This window comes from Chiroxiphia lanceolata, chromosome 1, assembly GCF_009829145.1.
Source record: "Chiroxiphia lanceolata isolate bChiLan1 chromosome 1, bChiLan1.pri, whole genome shotgun sequence".
Taxonomy (NCBI): Eukaryota; Metazoa; Chordata; class Aves; order Passeriformes; family Pipridae; genus Chiroxiphia; species Chiroxiphia lanceolata.
The window spans coordinates 348347-374681 of record NC_045637.1 but is presented as its reverse complement, the minus strand read 5'-3'; the positions used below and the strand labels follow the sequence as shown (position 1 = coordinate 374681).

The window sequence follows — 26335 nt, the reverse complement described above, 5'->3', positions numbered from 1 at the left end:
CTGGGGTCTCACCCAACTCTGGGGTCTCACCCAGCTTTGGGGGCTCATCCAGCTCTGGAGTCTCACCCAACTCTGGGGTCTCACCCAACTCTGGGGTCTCACCCAGCTCTGGGGTCTCACCCAGCTCTGGGGGCTGATCCCTCCCTCGGGACTGATCCCCCCCGGACTCAGGGTGGGTCACTGGCAGGGTGTGCCTGGGCAGCTGGTGGCCCCGTTCCTGCTGTGGGCACACAAAGCCCCCTCTGTTCCTCCTCCTGCCCGGCACAGGCTCCACGTGCTCCACACAGAGCCCGGCACGGACGGCCCTGGCTGGCCCTGCTGGCCACAGCCTTCCAGTGACCCCAGTGACACCAGTGACCCCAGCAGCCTTCCAGTGACCCCAGTGACACCAGTGATCCTAGCAGCCTTCCAGTGATCCCAGTGATCCCAGTGACCCCACCAGCCTTCCAGTGACCCCAGTGATCCCAGTGACCCCAGTGATCCCAGTGACTCCAGCGGCCTTCCAGTGACTCCAGTGACCCCAGTGACCCCAGCAGCCTTCCAGTGACCCCAGTGACTCCAGTGACTCCAGTGACCCCAGTGACCCCAGTGATCCCAGCAGCCTCCAAGTGACCCCAGTGACCCCAGTGAGCCCAGCAGCCTTCCAGTGACCCCAGTGATCCCAGTGACCCCAGCAGCCTTCCAGCGACCCCAGTGACCCCAGTGACTCCAGCAGCCTTCCAGTGACCCCAGTGACTCCAGTGACCCCAGTGAGCCCAGCAGCCTTTCCAGTGACCCCAGTGATCCCAGCAGCCTTCCAGTGACCCCAGTGACCCCAGTGACTCCAGTGACCCCAGTGACCTCAGCGATCCCAGCAGCCTTCCAGTGACCCCAGTGATCCCAGTGATCCCAGCAGCCTTCCAGTGACCCCAGTGATCTCAGTGACCCCAGTGACACCAGTGACTCCAGCAGCCTTCCAGTGACCCCAGTGAGCCCAGCAGCCTTCCAGTGACCCCAGTGACCCCAGCGATCCCAGCAGCCTCCAAGTGATCCCAGTGACCCCAGTGATCCCAGTGACCCCAGCAGCCTTCCAGTGACCCCAGTGATCCCAGTGATCCCAGCAGCCTTCCAGTGACCCCAGTGACTCCAGTGACCCCAGTGACCCCAGCAGCCTCCCAGTGACCCCAGTGATCCCAGCAGCCTTCCAGTGATCCCAGTGATCCCAGCAGTCTTCCAGTGATCCCAGTGACCCCAGCAGCCTTCCAGTGATCCCAGCAGTCTTCCAGTGATCCCAGTGATCCCAGCGCCTTCCAGTGACCCCAGTGATCCCAGTGACTCCAGTGACCCCAGTGATCCCAGCAGCCTCCCAGTGACTCCAGTGATCCCAGTGACCCCAGCAGCCTTCCCAGCGACCCCAGTGATCTCAGTGACCCCAGTGATCCCAGTGACCCCAGTGACCCCAGCAAGTCACCCCAGCAGCCTCCCAGTGCACCCAGAGCCAGCGGGAACCACAGAATCGTCCCGGAACCGCGGGATGGTTCGGGCTGGAGGGACCCTAAAGCCCATCTCGCCCTGGGGACCCGCAGCAGGAGCCCGGGCTGGTCCCTCCCAGCCCCGAACGAGCTGCTCTGGGAGCCCCGGGGCCATCCCGGTGCTCGGGGCCATCCCGGTGGATCCGCCGGGATCCGGGAGCCTCTGGAACGGGGTGGGCACATCCCCCCCCTCCGTGAGGACACGAACGTGCCCCGTCCTGTGCCCTGTGCCGGGGGGGAGGATAAAACCGATCCCCGGCAGCTGCCGCAGCTCCGGGGCCGCCCCCGCGGGTGAATAAAGGCGGCATCATCCCCCGGCCCGGCTGGGACAAAGGGCACCGGCACCGGACCCCCGGGCACCCCCCGGGACAAAGGGCACCGGCACCGGACCCCCGGGCACCCCCCGGGACAAAGGGCACAGGAACGGGACCCCCGGGCACCCCCCGGGACAAAGGGCACCCGCACGGGACCCCCGGGCACTCCCCGGGACAAAGGGCACCCGCACGGGACCCCCGGGCACTCCCCGGGACAAAGGGCACCGGAACGGGACCCCCGGGCACCCCCCGGGACAAAGGGCACCCGCATGGAACCCGCGGGCACCCCCCGGCCCAGCCGGGACAAAGGGCACCGGCACCGGACCCCCGGGCACCCCCCGGGACAAAGGGCACCGGACCCCCGGGCACCCCCCGGGACAAAGGGCACCCGCACGGGACCCCCGGGCACCCCCCGGGACAAAGGGCACCCCGGACACCCCCCGGGACAAAGGGCACCGGAACGGGACCCCCGGGCACCCCCCGGCCCAACCGGGACAAGGGGCACCGGCACCGGACCCCCGGGCACCCCCCGGGACAAAGGGCACCGGAACGGGACCCCCGGGCACCCCCCGGCCCCCTCCCCGCGGTCCCGGGGCTGCTGCGGGTGGGCACCGCTGCCAGAAAGCGCCCGGAGCGACCGCGGGGAACCGGGCACTGGAGCCGGAGCCAGGATCGGGTTACAGCTTCCAATAAATCCCTCCTTTGGAGCTCTTCTCGTCAGCCGGGGCTGAACCGGGCACGGGAATGGGATCGGGGGCGGGGAGAGCAGCTGTGGGATGAGGCAGGAACAGGGATGGGAACAGGGATGAGGATTTGGGGCCGGGAGAGCAGCTGTGGGACCAGGCAGGAACAGGAATGGGAACAGGGATGAGGATCTGGGGCTGGGAGAGCAGCTGTGGGATGAGGTAGGAACAGGAATGGGAACAGGGATGAGGATTTGGGGCTGGGAGAGCAGCTGTGGGATGAGGCAGGAACAGGGATGAGGATTTGGGGCTGGGAGAGCAGCTGTGGGACCAGGCAGGAACAGGAATGGGAACAGGGATGAGCAGCTGTGGGATGGGGCAGGAACAGGAATGGGAACAGGGATGAGGGTCTGGGGCTGGGAGAGCAGCTGTGGGATGAGGTAGGAACAGGAATGGGAACAGGGATGAGGATTTGGGGCTGGGAGAGCAGCTGTGGGATGAGGCAGGAACAGGGATGAGGATTTGGGGCTGGGAGAGCAGCTGTGAGATGAGGCAGGAGCAGGAATGGACTCAGGGATGAGGACTTGGGGCTGGGAGAGCAGCTGTGGGACCAGGCAGGAATAGGAACAGGCACAGGGATGAGGATCTGAGGCTGGGAGAGCAGCTGTGGGATGGGGCAGGAACAGGAATGGGAACAGGGATGAGCAGCTGTGGGATGGGGCAGGAACAGGAATGGGAACAGGGATGAGGATCTGGGGCTGGGAGAGCAGCTGTGGGATGAGGCAGGAACAGGAATGGGAACAGGGATGAGGATTTGGGGCCAGGAGAGCAGGGAATACGATGGGGCTGAGCAGGGACACGATGGGGCTGAGCAGGGGGGAATAGGATGGGGCTGAGGAGGGAATAGGATGGGGCTGAGCAGGGAACACAATGGGGCTGAGCAGGGACACAATGGGGCTGAGCAGGGAACAGGATGGGGCTGAGCAGGGAATAGGATGGGGCTGAGTAGGGAACACGAAGTGCCTGGAAAACCCCTCTGAGAGTCAACCCCCTGGGCTGGTGAACTGGGGACAGGGAGGGCTGTTCAGGGCTCAGTTCAGGGCTCAGTTCAGGGCTCAGTTCAGGGCTCAGTTCAGGGCTCTGCTCAGGGCTCAGTTCAGGGCTCAGTTCAGGGCTCTGCTCAGGGCTCAGTTCAGGGCTCAGTTCAGGGCTCTGTTCAGGGCTCAGGGCTCAGTTCAGGGCTCAGTTCAGGGCTCAGTTCAGGGCTCTGTTCAGGGCTCTGTTCAGGGCTCAGTTCAGGGCTCAGTTCAGGGCTCAGTTCAGGGCTCAGTTCAGGGCTCAGTTCAGGGCTCAGTTCAGGGCTCTGCTCAGGGCTCAGTTCAGGGCTCAGTTCAGGGCTCTGTTCAGGGCTCAGGGCTCAGTTCAGGGCTCTGTTCAGGGCTCAGTTCAGGGCTCAGTTCAGGGCTCAGGGCTCTGTTCAGGGCTCAGTTCAGGGCTCAGTTCAGGGCTCAGTTCAGGGCTCTGTTCAGGGCTCAGTTCAGGGCTCTGCTCAGGCCTCAGTTCAGGGCTCAGTTCAGGGCTCAGTTCAGGGCTCAGTTCAGGGCTCTGTTCAGGGCTCAGGATCAGGGGGTGCTGGGCAGGGGACACCCCCCGGGCAGCAGGGACAGAGCCTGCAGGCTCTGCTGTCTCTGGGCCCCACCGTCCTCCCCCCAAACCTCGTCCCCTGGCCCTGCCCGAGGCCCCTCTTCCCTCCCCACGCTGCGGCCCCGGGCAGGGCAGGGGTGGCTGTTGCAACACAGGAATCGCTTTGGGAAACACGGGGAAAAGGGAAAAAACATGAGCTGAGGGGGCCGAGGGCCCGGTCAGGGACAGCTGAACCCTGTCCTGCAGGGCACCGGGGGCAGGGACAGGGACAGGCAGCACAGGCAGAGCCCGAGGGGCAGGGCTGGAGCAACACGGGCCGGGATCCCAGGCCCCAATCCCAGCTCCCAGCTCTGCTGCCAGGGCCCCTTCAGCACCAGCTGGGCCACTGGGGAGGGCACAGGGACCAGCAGCAGCCCCTCTGTCCCCAGGGAGGGACAGGGACCAGCAGCCCCTCTGTCCCCAGGGACAGGGACCAGCAGCCCCTCTGTCCCCAGGGTGGGACAGGAACCCACCAGCAGCCCCTCTGTCCCCAGGGAGGGGACAGGGACCAGCAGCAGCCCCTCTGTCCCCAGAGAGGGGACTGGGACCACCAGCAGCCCCTCTGGCCCCAGGGACAAGGACCAGCAGCCCCTCTATCCCCAGGGTGGGACAGGGACCAGCAGCCCCTCTGTCTCCAGGGACAGGAACCACCACCAGCAGCCCTTCTGTCCCCAGAGAGGGGACTGGGACCAGCAGCAGCAGCCCCTCTGTCCCCAGGGTGGGACTGGGACCAGCAGCAGCCCCTCTGTCCCCAGGGTGGGACTGGGACCAGCAGCAGCCCCTCTGTCCCCAGGGTGGGACTGGGACCAGCAGCAGCCCTGAGTGGTGACAGATCCACCCGTCCCTCAGCAGCTGGAATTGTCCCCATGTCCGTAGCCCCAAGGGCTGGGACAGGGGCTGGGACAGGGGCTGGGGACACCCGGGGTGCCCCGGGCAGGGCAGCTCCACCCCCGGATTCCTCGGTGCCAGACAAACCTGTTCTGTCCCTGCAGCCCTGTTACACAACGGGCAGGTGAGGGGAAGGCACGAGATGGAAAATATTTGGGTTCCAGTGAAGCGTTTGATCCTGTCTCTCACAAACCCACGGCCCCAGCACTAACCCAGCCCCAGTGCCAGAGCAGCTGGCAGGGAGTGGGCTCTGGCACAGGGCAGGATGAGCTCTGGCTCTGGCATAGGGTAGGATGAGCTCTGGCACAGGGCAGGATGAGCTCTGGTACGGGGCAGGATGAGCTCTGGCTCTGGCACAGGGCAGGATGAGCTCTGGCACAGGGTAGGATGAGCTCTGGCACAGGGTAGGATGAGCTCTGGCTCTGGCACAGGGCAGGATGAGCTCTGGCACAGGGCAGGATGAGCTCTGGCACGGGGCAGGATGAGCTCTGGCATGGGGCAGGATGAGCTCTGGTACAGGGCAGGATGAGCTCTGGCACAGGGCAGGATGAGCTCTGGCATGGGGCAGGATGAGCTCTGGCACAGGGCAGGATGAGCTCTGGTACAGGGCAGGATGAGCTCTGGCACAGGGCAGGATGAGCTCTGGCTCTGGCACAGGGCAGGATGAGCTCTGGCACAGGGCAGGATGAGCTCTGGCACAGGGCAGGATGAGCTCTGGCTCTGGCACAGGGCAGGATGAGCTCTGGCACAGGGCAGGATGAGCTCTGGCTCTGGCACGGGGCAGGATGAGCTCTGGCACAGGGCAGGATGAGCTCTGGCACGGGGCAGGATGAGCTCTGGCACAGGGCAGGATGAGCTCTGGCACGGGGCAGGATGAGCTCTGGTACAGGGCAGGATGAGCTCTGGCTCTGGCACGGGGCAGGATGAGCTCTGGTACAGGGCAGGATGAGCTCTGGCTCTGGCACGGGGCAGGATGAGCTCTGGCACAGGGCAGGATGAGCTCTGGTACAGGGCAGGATGAGCTCTGGCACTGGCATGGGGCAGGATGAGCTCTGGCACAGGGCAGGATGAGCTCTGGCTCTGGCACGGGGCAGGATGAGCTCTGGCTCTGGCACGGGGCAGGATGAGCTCTGGCACAGGGCAGGATGAGCTCTGGCACGGGGCAGGATGAGCTCTGGTACAGGGCAGGATGAGCTCTGGCATGGGGCAGGATGAGCTCTGGTACAGGGCAGGATGAGCTCTGGCTCTGGCACAGGGCAGGATGAGCTCTGGCACAGGGCAGGATGAGCTCTGGCTCTGGCACAGGGCAGGATGAGCTCTGGCACAGGGCAGGATGAGCTCTGGCACAGGGCAGGATGAGCTCTGGTACGGGGCAGGATGAGCTCTGGTACAGGGCAGGATGAGCTCTGGCTCTGGCACAGGGCAGGATGAGCTCTGGCACAGGGCAGGATGAGCTCTGGCACAGGGCAGGATGAGCTCTGGCACGGGGCAGGATGAGCTCTGGCACGGGGCAGGATGAGCTCTGGCACAGGGCAGGATGAGCTCTGGCACAGGGTAGGATGAGCTCTGGCTCTGGCACAGGGCAGGATGAGCTCTGGCACGGGGCAGGATGAGCTCTGGCACAGGGCAGGATGAGCTCTGGCATGGGGCAGGATGAGCTCTGGTACAGGGCAGGATGAGCTCTGGCACAGGGCAGGATGAGCTCTGGCATGGGGCAGGATGAGCTCTGGCACAGGGCAGGATGAGCTCTGGCACAGGGCAGGATGAGCTCTGGCACAGGGCAGGATGAGCTCTGGCTCTGGCATGGGGCAGGATGAGCTCTGGTACAGGGCAGGATGAGCTCTGGCACAGGGCAGGATGAGCTCTGGCTCTGGCACAGGGCAGGATGAGGTCTGGCTCTGGCACAGCCACAGGGAGCAAGAGACTGACGCCAACCTGGGCAGGGCTGGAGGAGCCTGAAGGAATGAGCAGAGCTGGGACAGAGAACAGCAGGGCTGCTCAGCCAGGCAGGAAATCCAAGCTGGCACCAGCTGTGCCCCAGGAACAGGGAGAACAGGGAGGGAGACGCTCAAGGACAACACGCAGCAGGATGGGCAGGGACAGAGCTCCCCCCTCCAGGGCAGGAGGGGCATCCACGGCTCCCAGGCCTTGTCCATGAAGTCTCCCTGCCACAGAACCACCAAATCCCAGGATGGGTTGGGTTGGAAGGGACCCAAAAGCCCACCCAGTGCCACCCCCTGCCATGGGCAGGGACACCTCCCACCAGCCCGGGTTGCTCCAAGCCCCGTCCAGCCTGGCCTGGGACACTCCCAGGGATCCAGGAGCAGCCACAGCTTCTCTGGGCAACCTGTGCCAGGGCCTGCCCACCCTCCCAGGGAAGGATTCCTTCCCAATCTCCCACCTAGCCCTGCCCTCCGGCACTGGGAAGCCACTGTCCACCCCCAGGGGATCCCTGCCCGACAGCCACAGCCGGGGGGGTCCCTGTGTGATCCCTGTGGCCCGGGATCCTGCCTTTCCCAGCCGGATCTGGCTCCTTGGGAACCGTCCAGCCGGTGGGTGGCAGGGCTGGAAGCCTTTCCTGCCCTCCCTGCCCACGGCTGCCCTTCCCTCCTGCCCAGCAGCTGCCGGAGCAAACACTGGGATCCCTGTTCTGCTGCCACGGCCCGGGAAAGGGACAGGGGAGCACTTTTCCACTGCCCGAGAAAGGGACAGGGGAGCACTTTTCCACTGCCCGGGAAAGGGACAGGGGAGCACTTTTCCACTGCCCGGGAAAGGGACAGGGGAGCACTTTTCCACTGCCCAGGGAGCCAGGAGAGATCCTGCCCGGGAGGGATCCTGCCCGGGAGGGATCCTGCCCGGGAGGGATCCTGCCCGGGAGAGATCCTGCACGGGAGAGATCCTGCCCGGGAGAGATCCTGCACGGGAGGGATCCTGCACAGGAGAGATCCTGCACGGGACAGATCCTGTATGGGAGGGATCCTGCCCGGGGCTCTTGTTTCCTGGGAGAAGCTGTTCCTGCAGCACCGAGCAATGTTTGCTTTGCCCCCAGGGCCAGGAGGTGACACAGAACAGGGACAGCCCTGCAGGGTGTCAGGGAGGTGACACAGAACAGGGACAGCCCTGCAGGGTGTCAGGGAGGTGACACAGAACAGGGACAGCCCTGCAGGGTGTCAGGGAGGTGACACAGAACAGGGACAGCCCTGCAGGGTGTCAGGGAGGTGACACAGAACAGGGACAGCCCTGCAGGGTGTCAGGGAGGTGACACAGCCCAAGGACAGCCCTGCAGGGTGTCAGGGAGGTGACACAGAACAGGGACAGCCCTGCAGGGTGTCAGGAGGTGACACAGAACAGGGACAGCCCTGCAGGGTGTCAGGGAGGTGACACAGCCCAAGGACAGCCCTGCAGGGTCCCAGGGAGGTGACACAGAACAGGGACAGCCCTGCAGGGTGTCAGGAGGTGACACAGCTTGGGGACAGCCCTGCAGGGTCCCAGGAGGTGACACAGAACAGGGACAGCCCTGCAGGGTCCCAGGAGGTGACACAGCCCAAGGACAGCCCTGTAGGGTCCCAGGAGGTGACACAGAACAGGGACAGCCCTGCAGGGTGTCAGGAGGTGACACAGAACAGGGACAGCCCTGCAGGGTGTCAGGGAGGTGACACAGAACAGGGACAGCCCTGCAGGGTCCCAGGAGGTGACACAGAACAGGGACAGCCCTGCAGGGTGTCAGGAGGTGACACAGCTTGGGGACAGCCCTGCAGGGTCCCAGGAGGTGACACAGCTTGGGGACAGCCCTGCAGGGTCCCAGGAGGTGACACAGAACAGGGACAGCCCTGCAGGGTCCCAGGAGGTGACACAGCTTGGGGACAGCCCTGCAGGTTCCCAGGAGGTGACACAGCTTGGGGACAGCCCTGCAGGGTGTCAGGAGGTGACACAGCCCAAGGACAGCCCTGCAGGGTCCCAGGAGGTGACACAGAACAGGGACAGCCCTGCAGGGTCCCAGGAGGTGACACAGAACAGGGACAGCCCTGCAGGGTGTCAGAGAGGTGACACAGAACAGGGACAGCCCTGCAGGGTGTCAGGAGGTGACACAGAACAGGGACAGCCCTGCAGGGTGTCAGAGAGGTGACACAGCCTGGGCTCAGCCCCAGCCCAGCCCCGGAGCTTTGCTCCCTCTCTGAACTGAACCTCGGGAATTCCCTGGCCCTGTCCCCACCCCAGGACAGGTGGCAGTGCCAGGGATGTCAGAGGGCTCTGCAGGACCCGGGAGAAAGGGACACCCCACTGGGACACCCCCGGGCCCTGCAGGGACACACAGAATCCTCTGGGGCCGAGCGGGGCCTCCGGTTCCACCGGAGGAAAGGGAGGAAGGAGCCGAGGGGGGCACGGAGGGGACACGGAGGGGGTAAGAAGAGGACAAGGAGGGGACACGGAGGGGGCACGGAGGGGGCAAGGAGGGGGCAAGGAGGGGGCAAGGAGGGGGCAAGGAGGGGACAAGAAGAGGGCAAGGAGGGGACAAGGAGGGGGCAAGGAGGGGGCACGGAGGGGGCACGGAGGGGGCAAGGAGGGGACACGGAGGGGGCACGGAGGGGGCAAGGAGGGGCACGGAGGGAGCTCGAGCCTTTGGGACTTGGCTGCGACGTCTGGGCACTGCAAACAACCCCATGCCCACGGGAGAGCCGGGGAGAGGACAAAAGGGCCGGGATAAAAGCAGGAAAGGGGATAAAAGCAGGAAAGGGAAGAAAAGGCGGCGAGTGCCAGTGATTGTAACGCTGCTGGGGGAGGGAGCAGCAGGAACAGCCCCGGGAGCAGCAGGAACAGCAGGAACAGCCCCGGGAGCAGCAGGAAAAGCCCCGGGAGCAGCGGGAACAGCCCCGGGAGCTGCTGGAGAAGGGAGCAGCGGGAACAGCCCCGGGAGCAGCGGGAACAGCCCCGGGAGCTGCGGGGCCACGTCCACTCGGGACAGGGAGCAGATCCAGGGCACGGGCACTGCCCGGGAGCACGGCAGGGAGCAGGGAGGGAGGGGGATACAGGACCTGCAACCAGAATTCCTGGGGGGAATATGGATGGGGATAAAGGAGCTGCAGCCAGAATTCCAATGGAGAACAAGGATGAGGATAAAGGAGCTGCAGCCAGAATTCCTGGGCAGAATATGGATGGGAAAAAAAGGAGCTGCAGCCAGAATTCCCATGGAGAACAGGGATGGGGATAAAGGAGCTGCAGCCAGGCATTTCTGTGGGGAATACTGATGGGAATAAAGGAGCTGCAGCCAGGCATTTCTGTGCAGAACATGGATGGGAATAAAGGAGCTGCAGCCAGAATTCCAGTGGAGAACAGTGACTGGGATAAAGGAGCTGCAGCCAGAATTCCAATGGAGAACATGGATGGGGATAAAGGAGCTGCAGCCAGAATTCCTGTGCAGAACATGGATGGGGATAAAGGAGCTGCAGCCAGGATTCCAATGGAGAACAGTGATGGGGATAAAGGAGCTGCAACCAGAATTCCTGTGCAGAACATGGACAGGGATAAAGGAGCTGCAGTGAGGCATTCCTGGGGGAACATGGATGGGGATAAAGGAGCTGCAGCCAGGAATTCACATGGACAGGGATAAAGGAGCTGCAGCCAGGAATTCACATGGACAGGGATAAAGGACGTGCTCCTGCCCGAACAGGGCCGGGTTCCTGCCCTGAGCCCTCAGCAGGGCTGACGTCAGTCCCTCCCCAGCAGCGAGAACAAGGCCCGGGATTGTTGGGCCCGGCTGAGATCCCGAGGGATTAAAGGCTCCAAAGGCTCCGTGAAATGGAGAACGTGGCACGGGCAGGGCGGCCCCGAGGCCCGGGCAGGGCGGTGGGGGGGGTGGTGGGGAGGGCTCAGACCCTGGCACAGCCAAGGCACGGTGATGGGGAGGGTGATGGGGAGGGTGGTGGGGAGGGCTCAGACCCTGGCACAGCCAAGGCAGGGTGGTGGGGAGGGCTCAGACCCTGGCACAGTCAAGGCAGGGCTGGCAGGGTGGTGGGGAGGGCTCAGACCCTGGCACAGTCAAGGCAGGGCTGGCAGGGTGGTGGGGAGGGCTCAGACCCTGGCACGGCCAAGGCAGGGTGATGGGGAGGGTGGTGGGGAGGGTTCAGACCCTGGCACAACCAAGGCAGGGCTGGGAGGGTGATGGGGAGGGTGATGGGGAGGGCTCAGACCCTGGCACAGCCACGGCAGGGTGATGGGGAGGGTGGTGGGGAGGGTGGTGGGGAGGGCTCAGACCCTGGCACAGCCAAGGCAGGTGGTGGGGAGGGCTCAGACCCTGGTATGACCAAGGCAGGGCTGGCAGGGTGGTGGGCAGGGTGGTGGGGAGGGCTCAGACCCTGGCACAGCCGAGGCAGGGTGATGGGGAGGGTGGTGGGGAGGGTGATGAGGAGGGCTCAGACCCTGGCACAGCCATGGTAGGGCTGGCAGGGTGATGGGGAGGGTGATGGGGAGGGTGGTGGGGAGGGCTCAGACCCTGGCACAACCAAGGCAGGGTGATGGGGAGGGTGATGGGGAGGGTGATGGGGAGGGTGATGGGGAGGGTTCAGACCCTGGCACAGCCAAGGCAGGGTGATGGGCAGGGTGATGGGGAGGGCTCAGACCCTGGCACAGCCAAGGCAGGGCTGGCAGGGTGGTGGGGAGGGCTCAGACACTGGCACAGCCAAGGCAGGGTGGTGGGGAGGGCTCAGACCCTGGCACAGCCAAGGCAGGGTGATGGGGAGGGCTCAGACCCTGGCACAGCCAAGGCAGGGCTGGCAGGGTGATGGGGAGGGTGATGGGGAGGGCTCAGACCCTGGTATGACCAAGGCAGGGCTGGCAGGGTGATGGGCAGGGTGGTGGGGAGGGCTCAGACCCTGGTACAGCCAAGGCAGGGTGGTGGGCAGGGTGGTGGGGAGGGTGATGAGGAGGGCTCAGACCCTGGCACAGCCATGGTAGGGCTGGCAGGGTGATGGGGAGGGTGATGGGGAGGGTGGTGGGGAGGGTGGTGGGGAGGGTGGTGGGGAGGGTTCAGACCCTGGCACAGCCAAGGCATGGTGGTGGGCAGGGTGATGGGGAGGGCTCAGACCCTGGCACAGCCAAGGCAGGGTGGTGGGCAGGGTGATGGGGAGGGCTCAGACCCTGGCACAACCAAGGCAGGGTGATGGGGAGGGCTCAGACCCTGGCACAGCCAAGGCAGGGTGATGGGGAGGGTGGTGGGCAGGGTGATGGGGAGGGCTCAGACCCTGGCACAGCCAAGGCAGGGTGGTGGGCAGGGTGATGGGGAGGGCTCAGACCCTGGCACAGCCGAGCCCTGTCCCCTGCCAGACCCCGGAGCAGGTGCTGGGCACAGAACTCCAGCGGCTGCTCCCGGGACCCACGGGAGAGTTTCCCACTGCAGCTCAATTTCCTCGGGGTTTATCCTCAGTTAGAAGCCCCTGGGGCGCCCCTCAAACCCCCCAATTTGGGGCACGGCTGAGGTGGAGCCTTCGCTGTCCCAAAGTCTCAGATATCAACCCTAAAGTCTCGAGTGTTAACCCTAAAATCTCAAATGTTAGCCTTAAAATCTCAAATATTAACCCTAAAGTCTCAAATATTAACCCCAAAGTCTCAAATGTTAACCCTAAAATCTCAAATGTTAGCCCTAAAATCTCAAATATTAACCCTAAAATCTCAAATGTTAGCCCTAAAATCTCAAATGTTAGCCCTAAAGTTTCATATACCAACCCTACAGTCTAGGATATTAACCCCAAAGTCTCAGATATTAACCCCAAAGTCTCAGATGTTAGCCCTAAAGTCTAAAATATTAACCCTAAAGTCTCGAATATTAACCCTAAAATCTCAAATGTTAACCCTAAATTCTCAAATATTAACCCTAAAGTCTCAAATATTAACCCTAAAATCTCAAATGTTAGCCCTAAAATCTCAAATATTAACCCTAAAATCTCAAATATTAACCTTAAAATCTCAAATGTTAGCCTTAAAGTCTCAGATACCAACCCTACAGTCTAGGATATTAACCCCAAAGTCTCAGATACCAACCCTAAAGTCTCAAATATTAACCCTAAAATCTCAAACGTTAGCCCTAAAATCTCAAATGTTAACCCTAAAATCTCAAACGTTAGCCCTAAAGTCCCAAATATTAACCCTAAAGTCCCAAATATTAACCCTAAAGTCTCAAATATTAACCCTAAAATGGGGGATGTCACCCCCCAAGTCCTGGCTGTGAACCCGTGACGAGCTCAGCTCAGCAGTGGCACCACAAACCCACCCCACAAAGTGGGGTTAACCCCACAAACCCACCCCACAAACCCACCCCACAAAGTGAGTTTAACCCCACAAACCCACCCCACAAAGTGGGGTTAACCCCACAAACCCACCCCACAAAGTGGATTTAACCCCACAAACCCACCCCACAAAGTGGGGTTAACCCCACAAACCCACCCCACAAAGTGGGGTTAACCCCACAAACCCACCCCACAAAGTGGATTTAACCCCACAAACCCACCCCACAAAGTGGATTTAACCCCACAAACCCACCCCACAAAGTGGATTTAACCCCACAAACCCACCCCACAAAGTGGGGTTAACCCCACAAACCCACCCCATAAAGTGGGGTTAACCCCACAAACCCACCCCACAAAGTGAGTTTAACCCCACAAACCCACCCCATAAAGTGGGGTTAACACCACAAACCCACCCCATAAAGTGGGGTTAACACCACAAACCCACCCCACAAAGTGGGGTTAACCCCACAAACCCACCCCACAAAGTGGGGTTAATCCCATAAACCCACCCCACAAAGTGGATTTAACCCCACAAACCCACCCCACAAAGTGGATTTAACCCCACAAACCCACTCCACAAAGTGGATTTAACCCCACAAACCCACTCCACAAAGTGGGGTTAACAACACAAACCCACCCCACAAAGTGGGGTTAACCCCACAAACCCACCCCACAAAGTGGGGTTAACAACACAAACCCACCCCACAAAGTGGGGTTAACCCCACAAACCCACCCCACAAAGTGGATTTAACCCCACAAACCCACCCCACAAAGTGGATTTAACCCCACAAACCCACCCCACAAAGTGAGTTTAACCCCACAAACCCACCCCACAAAGTGGGGTTAACCCCACAAACCCACCCCACAAAGTGAGTTTAACCCCACAAACCCACCCCACAAAGTGAGTTTAACCCCACAAACTCACCCCACAAAGTGAGTTTAACCCCACAAACCCACCCCACAAAGTGGATTTAACCCCACAAACCCACCCCACAAAGTGAGTTTAACCCCACAAACCCACCCCACAAAGTGGGGTTAACCCCACAAACCCACCCCACAAAGTGGGGTTAACCCCACAAACCCACCCCACAAAGTGGGGTTAACCCCACAAACCCACCCCACAAAGTGGATTTAACCCCACAAACCCACCCCACAAAGTGGGGTTAACAACACAAACCCACCCCACAAACAGGAGCTGCAAACCCAGAGAGGGGCAGGGATGGAATGGATGGCAGGAAACAGGGATGGCAGGAAAAGAGGGATGGCAGGAAACAGGGATGGCAGGAAAACAGGGATGGCAGGAAAACAGGGATGGCAGGGAAACGGGGATGGCAGGGAAACGGGGATGGCAGGGAAACAGGGATGGCAGGAAAACGGGGATGGCAGGGAAAGAAGGATGGCAGGGAAAAAAGGGATGGCAGGGAAAAAAGGGATGGCAGGAAAAAAAAGGGATGGCAGGAAAAAACGGGATGGCAGGAAAAAGAAGGATGGTAGGAAAAAAAAGGGATGGCAGGAAAAAAAAGGGATGGCAGGAAAACAGGGATGGCAGGAAAACAGGGATGGCAGGAAAAAAAGGGATGGCAGGAAAAAAAGGGATGGCAGGAAAAAAAGGGATGGCAGGAAAACAGGGATGGCAGGAAAACAGGGATGGCAGGAAAAAAGGGATGGCAGGAAAAGAAGGATGGCAGGGAAAGAAGGATGGCAGGAAAACAGGGATGGCAGGAAAAAAAGGGATGGCAGGAAAAAAGGGATGGCAGGAAAAGAAGGATGGCAGGGAAAGAAGGATGGCAGGAAAAAAGGGATGGCAGGGAAACAGGGATGGCAGGGAAACAGGGATGGCAGGAAAACAGGGATGGCAGGAAAACAGGGATGGCAGGAAAAAAAAGGGATGGTAGGAAAACAGGGATGGCAGGGAAATAGGGATGGCAGGAAAACAGGGATGGCAGGGAAACAGGGATGGCAGGGAAAAAAGGGATGGCAGGAAAAGAAGAATGGCAGGGAAACAGGGATGGCAGGAAAACAGGGATGGCAGGAAAAGAAGGATGGCAGGGAAACAGGGATGGCAGGAAAACAGGGATGGCAGGAAAAGAAGGATGGCAGGAAAAAAACCAGGGATGGCAGGAAAAGAAGGATGGCAGGAAAAGAAGGATGGCAGGAAAAGAAGGATGGCAGGAAAAGAAGGATGGCAGGGAAACAGGGATGGCAGGGAAACAGGGATGGCAGGGAAACAGGGATGGCAGGAAAAGAAGGATGGCAGGGAAACAGGGATGGCAGGAAAAAAAGGGAAGGCAGGAAAATAAGGGATGGCAAGGAAACAGGGATGGCAGGAAAAGAAGGATGGCAGGAAAACAGGGATGGCAGGAAAAAAAGGGAAGGCAGGAAAAAAAGGGATGGCAGGAAAAAAAGGGATGGCAGGGAAACAAGGAGCCGAGTCCTCCAGCTGATCCCCCCCGTGCTGGAGGAGCTCCTGGCAGGGATCCCGCTCCCAGCCCGGTCCCCGGGCAGGGTTGGCAGCAAAAGAGGCTTTTAAAAATAACCCTGGTGGCAGATCCCGCCCGGCTGGAGCCCTCCCAAACCCTCCCCCCCGGGCTGGGATCCTGCTGCCGGCTGCAGTTCTCCTGCGTGCCCAAAAATGGGCACCCCCCGCACCCCCCGGGATCCCAGCGCTCCATTACACCCTTTTTCCATGTTTTGTTTCCTTTTTTCTGATCCTGTGGGAACCTGCGGGGGACACCTCGAACCCACCCCACCCCCTCCCTGCAGAGCTTTCGCTGTCCCTCTGTTCTCCTTAAATTCTGCTTCGGGGTCTCCTCTCCCGGTTTCTGGGATCGTTCCCCCTCCCTTCCTTCTTTTTTTAATCCCGCGGGTTTCGGGGGTTAAAGCTCAGGGTCGGAACTGTGGAATCCCAGGAGGGTTTGGGTGGGAAGGGACCCTAAAGCCCACCCAGTGTCACCCCCCTGCCACGGGCAGGGACCCCTCCCACCAGCAGGGACCCCTCCCACCAGCCCGGGTGGCTCCAAGCCCCGTCCAGCCCGGCCTGGGACACTCCCAGGGATCCAGGGGCAGCCACAGCTTCTCTGGGCACCCTGTGCCAGGGCCTGCCCACCCTAATTCCTTCCCAATATCCCACCTAACGCTGCCCTCTGGCAGGGGGAAGCCATTCCCTGTGTCCTGGCACTTCCTACGTTGTGCCCAGGGCTGGAGGCAGCTGAGGGGGCAGAGGGGCAGAATCCCCCCTTCCCCTGCTGCCCCTGCTGTGGGATCAGCCCAGGGCACGGGGGGGGGTTGGGGTGGGTCATTTCCAGCCTCCCCAGGCCCTCCTGCCCGGGGCTGCTCCCCATCCATCCCCCCATCCATCCCCCCATCCATCCCCCATCCCGTGCTGGGATCACTCCCCATCCATCCCCTATCCCATATCCATGCTGGGATCACTCCCCATCCATCCCCCATCCCATATCCATGCTGGGATCACTCCCCATCCATCTCCCATCCCATATCCATGCTGGGATCACTCCCATCCATCCCCCATCCCATATCCATGCTGGGATCACTCCCCATCCCATATCCATGCTGGGATCACTCCCCATCCCATATCCATGCTGGGATCACTCCCCATCCCATATCCATGCTGGGATCACTCCCCATCCATCCCCCATCCCATATCCATGCTGGGATCACTCCCATCCATCCCCCATCCCATATCCATCCCCCATCCCATATCCATGCCGGGATTACTCCCCATCCCATATCCATGCTGGGATCACTCCCATCCATCCCCCATCCCATATCCATGCCGGGATCACTCCCCATCCCATATCCATGCTGGGATCACTCCCCATCCATCCCCCATCCCATATCCATGCTGGGATCACTCCCATCCATCCCCCATCCCATATCCATGCCGGGATCACTCCCCATCCCATATCCATGCTGGGATCACTCCCCATCCATCCCCCATCCCATATCCATACTGGGATCACTCCCCATCCATCCCCCATCCCATATCCATGCTGGGATCACTCCCATCCATCCCCCATCCCATATCCATGCCGGGATCACTCCCCATCCCATATCCATGCTGGGATCACTCCCCATCCATCCCCCATCCCATATCCATGCCGGGATCACTCCCCATCCCATATCCATGCCTGGATCACTCCCCCATCCCATATCCATGCTAGGATCCATCCCCCATCCCATATCCATGCTGGGATCACTCCCCATCCATCCCCCATCCCATATCCATGCCAGGCTCACTCCCCATCTATCCCCCATCCCATATCCATGCCGGGATCACTCCCATCCATCCCCCATCCCATATCCATGCCGGGATCACTCCCATCCATCCCCCATCCCATATCCATGCCTGGATCACTCCCCCATCCCATATCCATGCCGGGATCACTCCCATCCATCCCCCATCCCATATCCATGCCGGGATCACTCCCCCATCCCATATCCATGCTGGGATCACTCCCATCCATCCCCCATCCCATATCCATGCCGGGATCACTCCCATCCATCCCCCATCCCATATCCATGCCGGGCTCACTCCCCACCCGCCTCCAGCCCCTTCCCTCGGCCTCGCTGGCCCTCCCGAGGTTCTCTGTGTCCCAGCTCTGCAGCCTGCCCGGGTCCCCTGGCCGGCCCAGCCCTTCCCTCACTGCAGCCCAGCGGGAGCAGCCCCAGAGTTACCAGCGAGGGGCAATTCCAGGGGCTGCTGGAAGGACAAACTCCGGATCAGCTCCAAGGTTGGGTCCGTGAACCGCAGCTGAGTTTTGCCCCAGCACAAACCACCCCCATCCCTGGGAGTGTCCCAGGCCGGGCTGGACGGGGCTTGGAGCAACCTGGGCTGGTGGGAGGGGTCCCTGCCCGTGGCAGGGGGTGGCACTGGATGGGCTTTAAGGTCCCTCCCAACCCAAACCCATCCTGGGATTCCACAGTTCCGACTCTGAGCTTCAACTCCCGAAACCCACGGGACGAAAAGAAGGAAGGGGAACGATCACAGAAATCGAGAGAGGAAATACTGAAGCAGAATTTAAAGAAAACAAAGTGGCATTAAAAGGGAAAGGCCCTGGGGGACACCACAGGCCACCCGGAGCATGTTGGATCCAGGACATTCCCACAGGGAGCAGAACTGACGGGGGGGGGACACCTGGAGATGGACAGAGGGAGTGTGGGAACCACGGCCTGAACCTGGAAAAGGGGTGAAGGTGGTGGGACCAGCAGGGCTGAGCAGCAGAGAGCTGCTGGACACAGAATTCCCTTTCCCAGGGGATGGAGGGTTTGGGAGAGCCAAGAGACCCGGACAAACCCCACTGATCCCAGCACGGGGGCTCGGCCACAGCTCCTGTTTGGAGCAGCAGAGGGGCAAAAGAACCCAACAAGCTCCTGCTCCCTCCTTCTCCCTCCTGCTCCCTCCTTCTCCCTCCTGCTCCCTCCTGCTCCCTCCTTCTCCCTCCTTCTCACTCCTGCTCCCTCCTTCTCCCTCCTGCTCCCTCCTGCTCCCTCCTGTTCCCTCCTTCTCCCTCCTTCTCACTCCTGCTCCCTCCTGCTCCCTCCTCTCTCCTTCTCACTCCTTCTCCCTCCTTCTCCCTCCTGCTCCCTCCTTCTCCCTCCTGCTCCCTCCTTCTCCCTCCTGCTCCCTCCTTCTCCCTCCTGCTCCCTCCTTCTCCCCCCTGCTCCCGTGCCCCCGGGTGGGTGGGGGAAGTAAATGAGGTCATCAGAGCAGAGCTGAAAGAGTCCCGGGTGTTCCCACGTGGAAAATTCTGCGCCAGAGGCGTTTGACAAAGAACAGGAGAGACCTGACAGGGGCAGGGATGGGCTGGGCTGGGCAACCCTGACAGGGGCAGAGCTGGGCTGGGATGGGCTGAGAGGGGCAGAGCAGGGCTGGGCAACCCTGACAGGGGTAGAGCAGGGCTGGGCAACCCTGAGAGGGGCAGAGCAGGGCTGGGCAGCTCTGAGAGGGGCAGAGCAGGGCTGGGCAGCTCTGAGAGGGGCAGAGCTGGGCTGAGAGGGGCAGAGCAGGGCTGGGCAGCTCTGAGAGAGGCAGAGCAGAGTTGGGCAGCTCTGAGAGGGGCAGAGCAGGGCTGAGCAGCTCTGAGAGGGGCAGAGCAGAGTTGGGCAGCTCTGAGAGGGGCAGAGCAGGGCTGAGCAGCTCTGAGAGGGGCAGAGCTGGGCTGAGAGGGGTAGAACAGGGCTGGGCAGCTCTGAGAGGGGCACAGCAGGGCTGGGCAGGGCAGGGTAGCTCTGAGAAGGGCAGAGCTGGGCTGGGCCGGGCCCAAGTGTCTCCACAGGGGTCACGTTGCTGCCTCTCCTCACACCTGAACTGCTCGTGGCAGCCTGTGACCACGGGTCCCTTGGGAATGGATGATCATAAACAGGCCTAAAGGAGGCTGTGGAAGGAAGGGATTTATTCCCTGGAGGGGGGCAGGGGCAGGCCCAGCACAGTGCTCGGGTCCTGCCTGTACCTGACCCGTGGTGCAGGAACACCCTGCCCGGTCCTGGGTGCAAGCAGGGGCCAGTCCTGGTGTGCTCATCACAAATGCACATGTCAGGGTACCTCACCCTGCCTCCCGGCCCATGGAGGGCATGGAATGATGGGATGGTTTGGGTTGGAAAAGCCCCCTGAGACCACGGAGTCCAACCTCTCCCCCGGCGCGGCCAAGGCCACCCCTGCCCGTGTCCCCCCAGTGCCACGTCCACAGGGCTGTTAAACCCCCCCAGGGCAGCCCTTTCCGGGAAGGAATTTTCCCAACATCCCACCTGACCCTCCCCTGGCACAATCTGAGGCCGTTTCCCTTTGTTGTCCTGTCCCTTGTTCCCCGGGAGCAGAGCCCGACACCTCCCCGGTGTCACCTCCTGTCTGGGAGTTCTGGAGAGTGAGAAGGTCCCCCCTGAGCCCTCTTTTCTCCAGGCTGAGCCCCTGCTGAGCCCCCCGGCTGCGGGGGGGACCTGCCTGTGTCCTGTCAGCTCTCCCAACACCACCCCAAGGGTGTGCCAGGCTGGCTCTGCCCACCGGGACACTCCCACCCCCCCAGGCCCATCCTCCGGACCCGAGATCAGGCTCAGCCCCACACGGGGCTCGGCTCCTCTTCCGCCAAAACCAAAGCAGGGAGAATAAACAACTACAGCGAGTCTTCAGGGCAGTGAGGAAGATCCCTGCCGGTGCCAACCCCGGGAGCTCTCAGGGCACTTGGAGCCCGCGCTGAGCAGCTCCCGAGAGCGGCGGCTGCTCTCGCTGGGTCCCTTCCTGCACGTCAGGAGGCAGCTGCGAGTTCACACAAACACGGCTCTCCCACACCGAACTTCCTCCACTTCGCAGTCAGGGAGCCTTCCTGCCTCTCTCTGGCTGCCCTGGAACGGCTCTTCTGGCCTCGGAAGGGCCAAACCCCCCCCTTCCCACCGCTCCGGCAGGAAAACCCCTGCGGGCACAGGGGCACGGCCACCACAGCACCCGGGGGGAGATGGCACCGGGGGGGGGGGGGGGTTTCACTTCTCCCACGCCTGCACGGGGGGGTTGAACACCTCGAGGCCAGTTCCAGCCACAGCAGCACGGCCCCAGAAAGCTCCCGTGCTAAGTTAAAGTCCTCATCATTAAAGGTCAACACCTGGGCAGAGCAGACGGGAGGAGTTTTCCCAATATCCCACCTGAGCCTCCCCTGGCACAGCTGGAGCCCGTTTCCCCTGGTTCCCTGGGAGCAGAGTGGCTCCCCCCTCCTGTCAGGGACTTGCAGAGCCAGAAGGTCCCCCCTGAGCCTCCTTTGCTCCAGGCTGAGCCCCCCCAGCTCCCTCAGCCCCTCCTGCTGCTCCAGCCCCTTCCCCAGACACCCTCCAGCCCTCAATGTCCTTATCTTGAGGGTCAGAGTTAGGGCAGGTGCACCCTGGGGTAGGGCAGGTGTCTGTCAGAGGGGAAAGGGAGCAGGAATGGGGATGGAGGGAGGGCGTGTGGGTGTGGAAGCAGCTGGCAGCACTGAGGGCCAGAGGGGCAGGTGCTGAGGGCCCTGGCAGGGGCAGGTTGTCAGACAGGAGCAGGTCACCAAGGTCTTGGCAAAGCCCAGACTGGGAATTGGGCCTGGGAAGTGCAGCCTGAGGCAGAGCCGAGTGCTGGGGCCGGGTCCTTACAGGGGAGGGGGAGACAATGGAAGAGGAACTGATTGGCCTTGGATGGGCCTTTTCCCCTCCAGGAGCCCACGGTGCCTGTGACCTCAGTGCTGTGCCCTCTGCCTGTCCCTCAGTGCTGTCCCACCCCTGCCCGGGGTCAGGATTCACCCACTGACTCTGGTCCCCATTCCCGGGTGTCCCAACAGAGACAGGGAGACTCCAGCTCCATTTCCAGTGGAGAGGATCCTCATGCTGAGCCCTGGCCCGGGAAGATGAGCTGAAGTGAACCAATGCCCTGCTCTGGAGAGGAGTAACCTCTGGGGTAACCGTGTCCTCCAGCCCTGGGGGGCTGTGGGCACCAGCCCTGTCACCACACCACTGACCCGGCAAGTCCTTGTCCCCACAGGAGCTGCCCGGGGTCACCATCCTGTGACCTGCACTGCTGCCACCAGCCACAGCTCCAGGGTCACCATCCTGTGACCTGCACCACTGCCACCAGCCACAGCTCCAGGGTCACCATCCTGTGACCTGCACCACTGCCACCGGCCACAGCTCCAGGACTCAGCCCAGGGTCACCATCCTGTGACCTGCACCACTGCCACCAGCCACAGCTCCAGGGTCACCATCCTGTGACCTGCACTGCTGCCACCGGCCACAGCTCCAGGATCCAGCCCAGGGTCACCATCCTGTGACCAGGACCCAGCCCAGGGTCACCATCCTGTGACCTGCACCACTGCCACCAGCCACAGCTCCAGGACCCAGCCCAGGGTCACCATCCTTGACCTGCACTGTTGCCACCGGCCACAGCACCAGGACCCAGCCCAGGGTCACCATCCTGTGACCAGGACCCAGCCCAGGGTCACCATCCTGTGACCTGCACTGCTGCCACTGGCCAGAGCTCCAGGACCCAGCCCAGGGTCACCATCCTGTGACCAGGACCCAGCCCAGGGTCACCATCCTGTGACCTGCACTGCTGCCACTGGCCAGAGCTCCAGGACCCAGCCCAGGGTCACCATCCTGTGACCAGGACCCAACCCAGGGTCACCATCCTGTGACCTGCACTGCTGCCACCGGCCACAGCACCAGGACCCAGCCCAGGGTCACCATCCTGTGACCAGGACCCAGCCCAGGGTCACCATCCTGTGACCTGCACTGCTGCCACCGGCCACAGCTCCAGGACCCAGCCCAGCCAAACCCCCCGGGCCAAGCTCAGCACTGGCTCTGGGAGCCCCTCGGGACAGCTCTGGGCAGCCCAGCACGGCAGGTCCCACGGGCAGCAGAGCCCTCGGGGGTGGGATGTGCCCGGGACTGCCCTGCTCCCTCGGGGCACAGTCCCCACACCAGGGTCTCCTTCACCAGGGCAGGGGGAGCTCAGCTCCTCACACCAGGGTCTCCTTCACCAGGGCAGGGGGAGCTCAGCTCCCAGGCCCCTGCAACAGAGCCCTGCTCTCCACACCCGGCTCCCTGCCCCAGGGCTTCCCGCACCGGAGCGTGATGAGCCCGTTTCCTGGGCCCCTGCTGTGGAGCCCAGCTCTCCACACCTGGATGCCCACGCCGGGGCTTCCCGCACCAGGGCACGGCGAGCCTGTTCCCCGCACCAGACACCCCGCACCGGGCTCCCCGCACCGCACACCCGGCCCTGGGCTCCCCGCAGCCGCTCTCGGCATCGCCTCCGGCCGCGGCCCTCGCCCTGCCCGGGGCACCTGCGGGCTCTCACCGGGTCCCTCGGCGCCGAACGTGCCCGGGGGCTGCGGCCGCCCCGGCCCCCCGCGCTGGGCTCCCGCGGGCGAGGGGCCGCGCTGGGCGACCCGCACAGCCCGGGGCCCCGCAGGGCCCGCCGGCGGCGTCCCCGTCCCCAGCCCCCGGCATCCATATCCCCGGCCTTCCCGTCCCCGGTATTCCCATTCCCGTCCCCGGCATTCCCGTCCCCGGCATTCCCGTCCCCGGCATTCCCGTCCCGGCTCTCACCTGCTCGCGGCGCTTCTGCCAGCGGCCGCAGGGACTCTCCTCCAGCACCTCGCTCTCCTCCTCGCTCTCCTCCTCCTTCTCCTGCGCCAGCCGCGCGTCCGGCTCCGGCACCGCCATCCCCGCCGAGAGCCCGGCTGAGCCGAGCCGTGCCGAGCTGAGCTGAGCCGAGCTGTGCTCAGTCGAGCCGAGCCGAGCTGTGCCGAGCCGAGCTGAGCTGAGATGACCTGAGCCGAGCTGTGCCGAGCCGAGCTGAGCTGTGACGAGCTATGCCGAGCTGTGCCGAGCCGAGCTGTGCCGAGCCGAGCTGAGCTGTGACGAGCTATGCCGAGCTGTGCCGAGCCGAGCCGCTCCGGTCCGGTCCGATTTGATCCGCTCCGGTCCGGTCCGAGCCGGTCAGACCCCCGTCGAGCCGAGCCGATGCGCGCCGAACCGAACGGAACCGAGGGGAAGGGCACGGAGCCTCCCCTCCCCGGTGCCAGGGACACGGCACCGCTCCGACCCGCACCGAGCCCGCCGCGCTCTGCCCGCGCCGTGCGGGGCCGGGCCCGTTCTCGTCCCGCCCCGCTCCGGACGTGCGGCCGCGCACGCCCCGCCCCGTCGGGAGGGGCCCCCGCACCACTCGCGATCCCCGCACCCCCGGGGCCCCCCGCATCCCTCGCGATCCCCGCAGCCCCCGCAGCCCCGGCCCGGGATGCGCCGCCGGGCTCGGCCCGTCCCGGGTCCGCCCCCGCTCCGCCGTCGGGGCCGCCCGGTGCGTGTGTCCGTGTGTCCGTGTGTCCGTGTGCCCCTCCCGGACCCCCCGCCCCCGCCCGCTGCCCCCGCCCGGGGCTCGTCCCACCCCTCGGGGCCCCGTTCCCGGGCGTGTCCCACCCCCCCGGCCCCTCCTTGCCCGGTCTCCCCCCGGCCGCTGCCCCCTCCGGGCCCGTCCCGGGGGTCTCCCCCGCTCCCCCCGTCCCTGGACGCGCCCGCCCGCGGCCACATCTCCCCGAGGCAGCCGCTGCACCCCCGCAGGACCCCCCCTCACCGGGCCCCGGGCCCCCCGAAACGGCCCCCACCCGGCGCCCCACGGATGTTTTCATTCCCCTGGCAAGCCTCTGGCTCGCTGGATGTTTTTCTCCTCTTTCTGGCCGTCTCCTGTTACTTCATCCCGACCGTTCCTCGTCCCACCCCTCCCTCCACACCGGCGCCGGGCTGGCTTTGGGCGACGTCCCCCCCCGCAGCCCGGGGCTCCTTCGGCCGCCGCGGTTTGACCGCGGGGAGCGCGGCGGGGGCGGCTCCGGGCGAGGTGACACGGGTGGTGCCCAGCAGGTATCCCGCAGGACATCCCACCCTGGCGCGGGAGGAGGGAGCGGGAGCCGTTTCCTGGGGTGGAAATGCCACCACCGGGTCCCGCGGGGCCTCTGACTGTGGCACCGGGGAAACTGGTGCCACCAGCCCCGCGGCGCTGCCGTGGGCACTCCGAGAGGGCCCCGTGGTGCCCCCGTGTCTGAGCCCCCCTGCTGTCGGCCCTCGGGGTGGCAGCGTCACAGTGTGGCACTGTGTGATCCCGTGCTGGCCTTGCCAGACCCCACAGACACCCCCAGAACCACGGCCACCTCCAGGGACCCCTCCTGGAACCCATTACCCCACCCCACCCCCGTTACCCCACCTCCAGGGACCCCTCCCCGACCCCATTACCCCACCCTAACCCCGTCACCCCTCCCCGACCCCATTACCCCACCTCCAGGGATCCCTCCTGGAACCCATTACCCCACTCCTTCTCCATTACCCCACCTCCAGGGACCCCTCCCTGCCCCCATTACCCCTCCCCGACCCCATTACCCCCCCTCCAGGGACCCCTCCCTGACCCCATTACCCCCCCTCCAGGGACCCCTCCCCGACCCCATTACCCCCCCTCCAGGGACCCCTCCTCACCCCATTACCCCCCCTCCAGGGACCCCTCCTCACCCCATTACCCCACCTCCAGGGACCCCTCCCCGACCCCATTACCCCACCTCCTGGACCCCTCCTCACCCCCATTACCCCACCTCCAGGGACCCCTCCCTGCTCCCATTACCCCACCTCCAGGGACCCCTCCCCGAACCCATTACCCCCCCTCCAGGGACCCCTCCTCACCCCCATTACCCCACCTCCAGGGACCCCTCCCCGAACCCATTACCCCCCCTCCAGGACCCCTCCCCGACCCCATTACCCCACCTCCAGGGACCCCTCCTCACCCCCATTACCCCACCTCCAGGGACCCCTCCTGGAACCCATTACCCCCCCTCCAGGGACCCCTCCTCACCCCATTACCCCCCCTCCAGGGACCCCTCCCTGCCCCCATTACCCCACCTCCAGGGACCCCTCCTGGAACCCATTACCCCCCCTCCAGGGACCCCTCCTCGACCCCATTACCCTCCCTCCAGGGACCCCTCCTCACCCCATTACCCCTCCCCGACCCCATTACCCCACCTTCAGTGACCCCTCCCTCACCCCATTACCCCCCTTCCAGTGGACCCCTCCTCACCCCCATTACCCCCCCTCCAGGGACCCCTCCTCGACCCCATTACCCCCCCTCCAGGGACCCCTCCTCACCCCCATTACCCCTCCCCGACCCCATTACCCCCCCTCCAGGGACCCCTCCTCACCCCCATTACCCCCCCTCCTGGACCCCTCCTCACCCCATTACCCCACCTCCAGGGACCCCTCCCCGACCCCATTACCCCCCCTCCAGGGACCCCTCCTCGACCCATTACCCCCCCACCAGGGACCCCTCCCCGACCCCATTACCACCCCTCCTGGACCCCTCCTCACCCCCATTACCCCCCCTCCTGGACCCCTCCTCACCCCCATTACCCCCCCTCCTGGACCCCTCCCCGACCCCATTACCCCACCTCGACCCCATTGCCCCACCTTCAGGGACCCCT

General features: G+C 63.6%; 2 protein-coding genes across 2 annotated transcripts in view; both read right to left on the bottom strand.

Annotated features, from left to right (window-relative positions):
• Nucleotides 1-23602, bottom strand: part of NRBP2 (nuclear receptor binding protein 2) — a 51472-nt gene extending 27870 nt beyond the window's left edge. Inside the window, exon 1 of the mRNA XM_032710115.1 lies at nucleotides 23430-23602. Coding sequence (XP_032566006.1) covers nucleotides 23430-23546 — 117 coding nt within the window. The 5' untranslated portion in view covers nucleotides 23547-23602. The remainder of the gene's footprint in view (nucleotides 1-23429) is intronic.
• Nucleotides 1-26335, bottom strand: part of LOC116797962 (erythroblast NAD(P)(+)--arginine ADP-ribosyltransferase-like) — a 471907-nt gene that overhangs the window by 257566 nt on the left and 188006 nt on the right. The window lies entirely within an intron of this gene.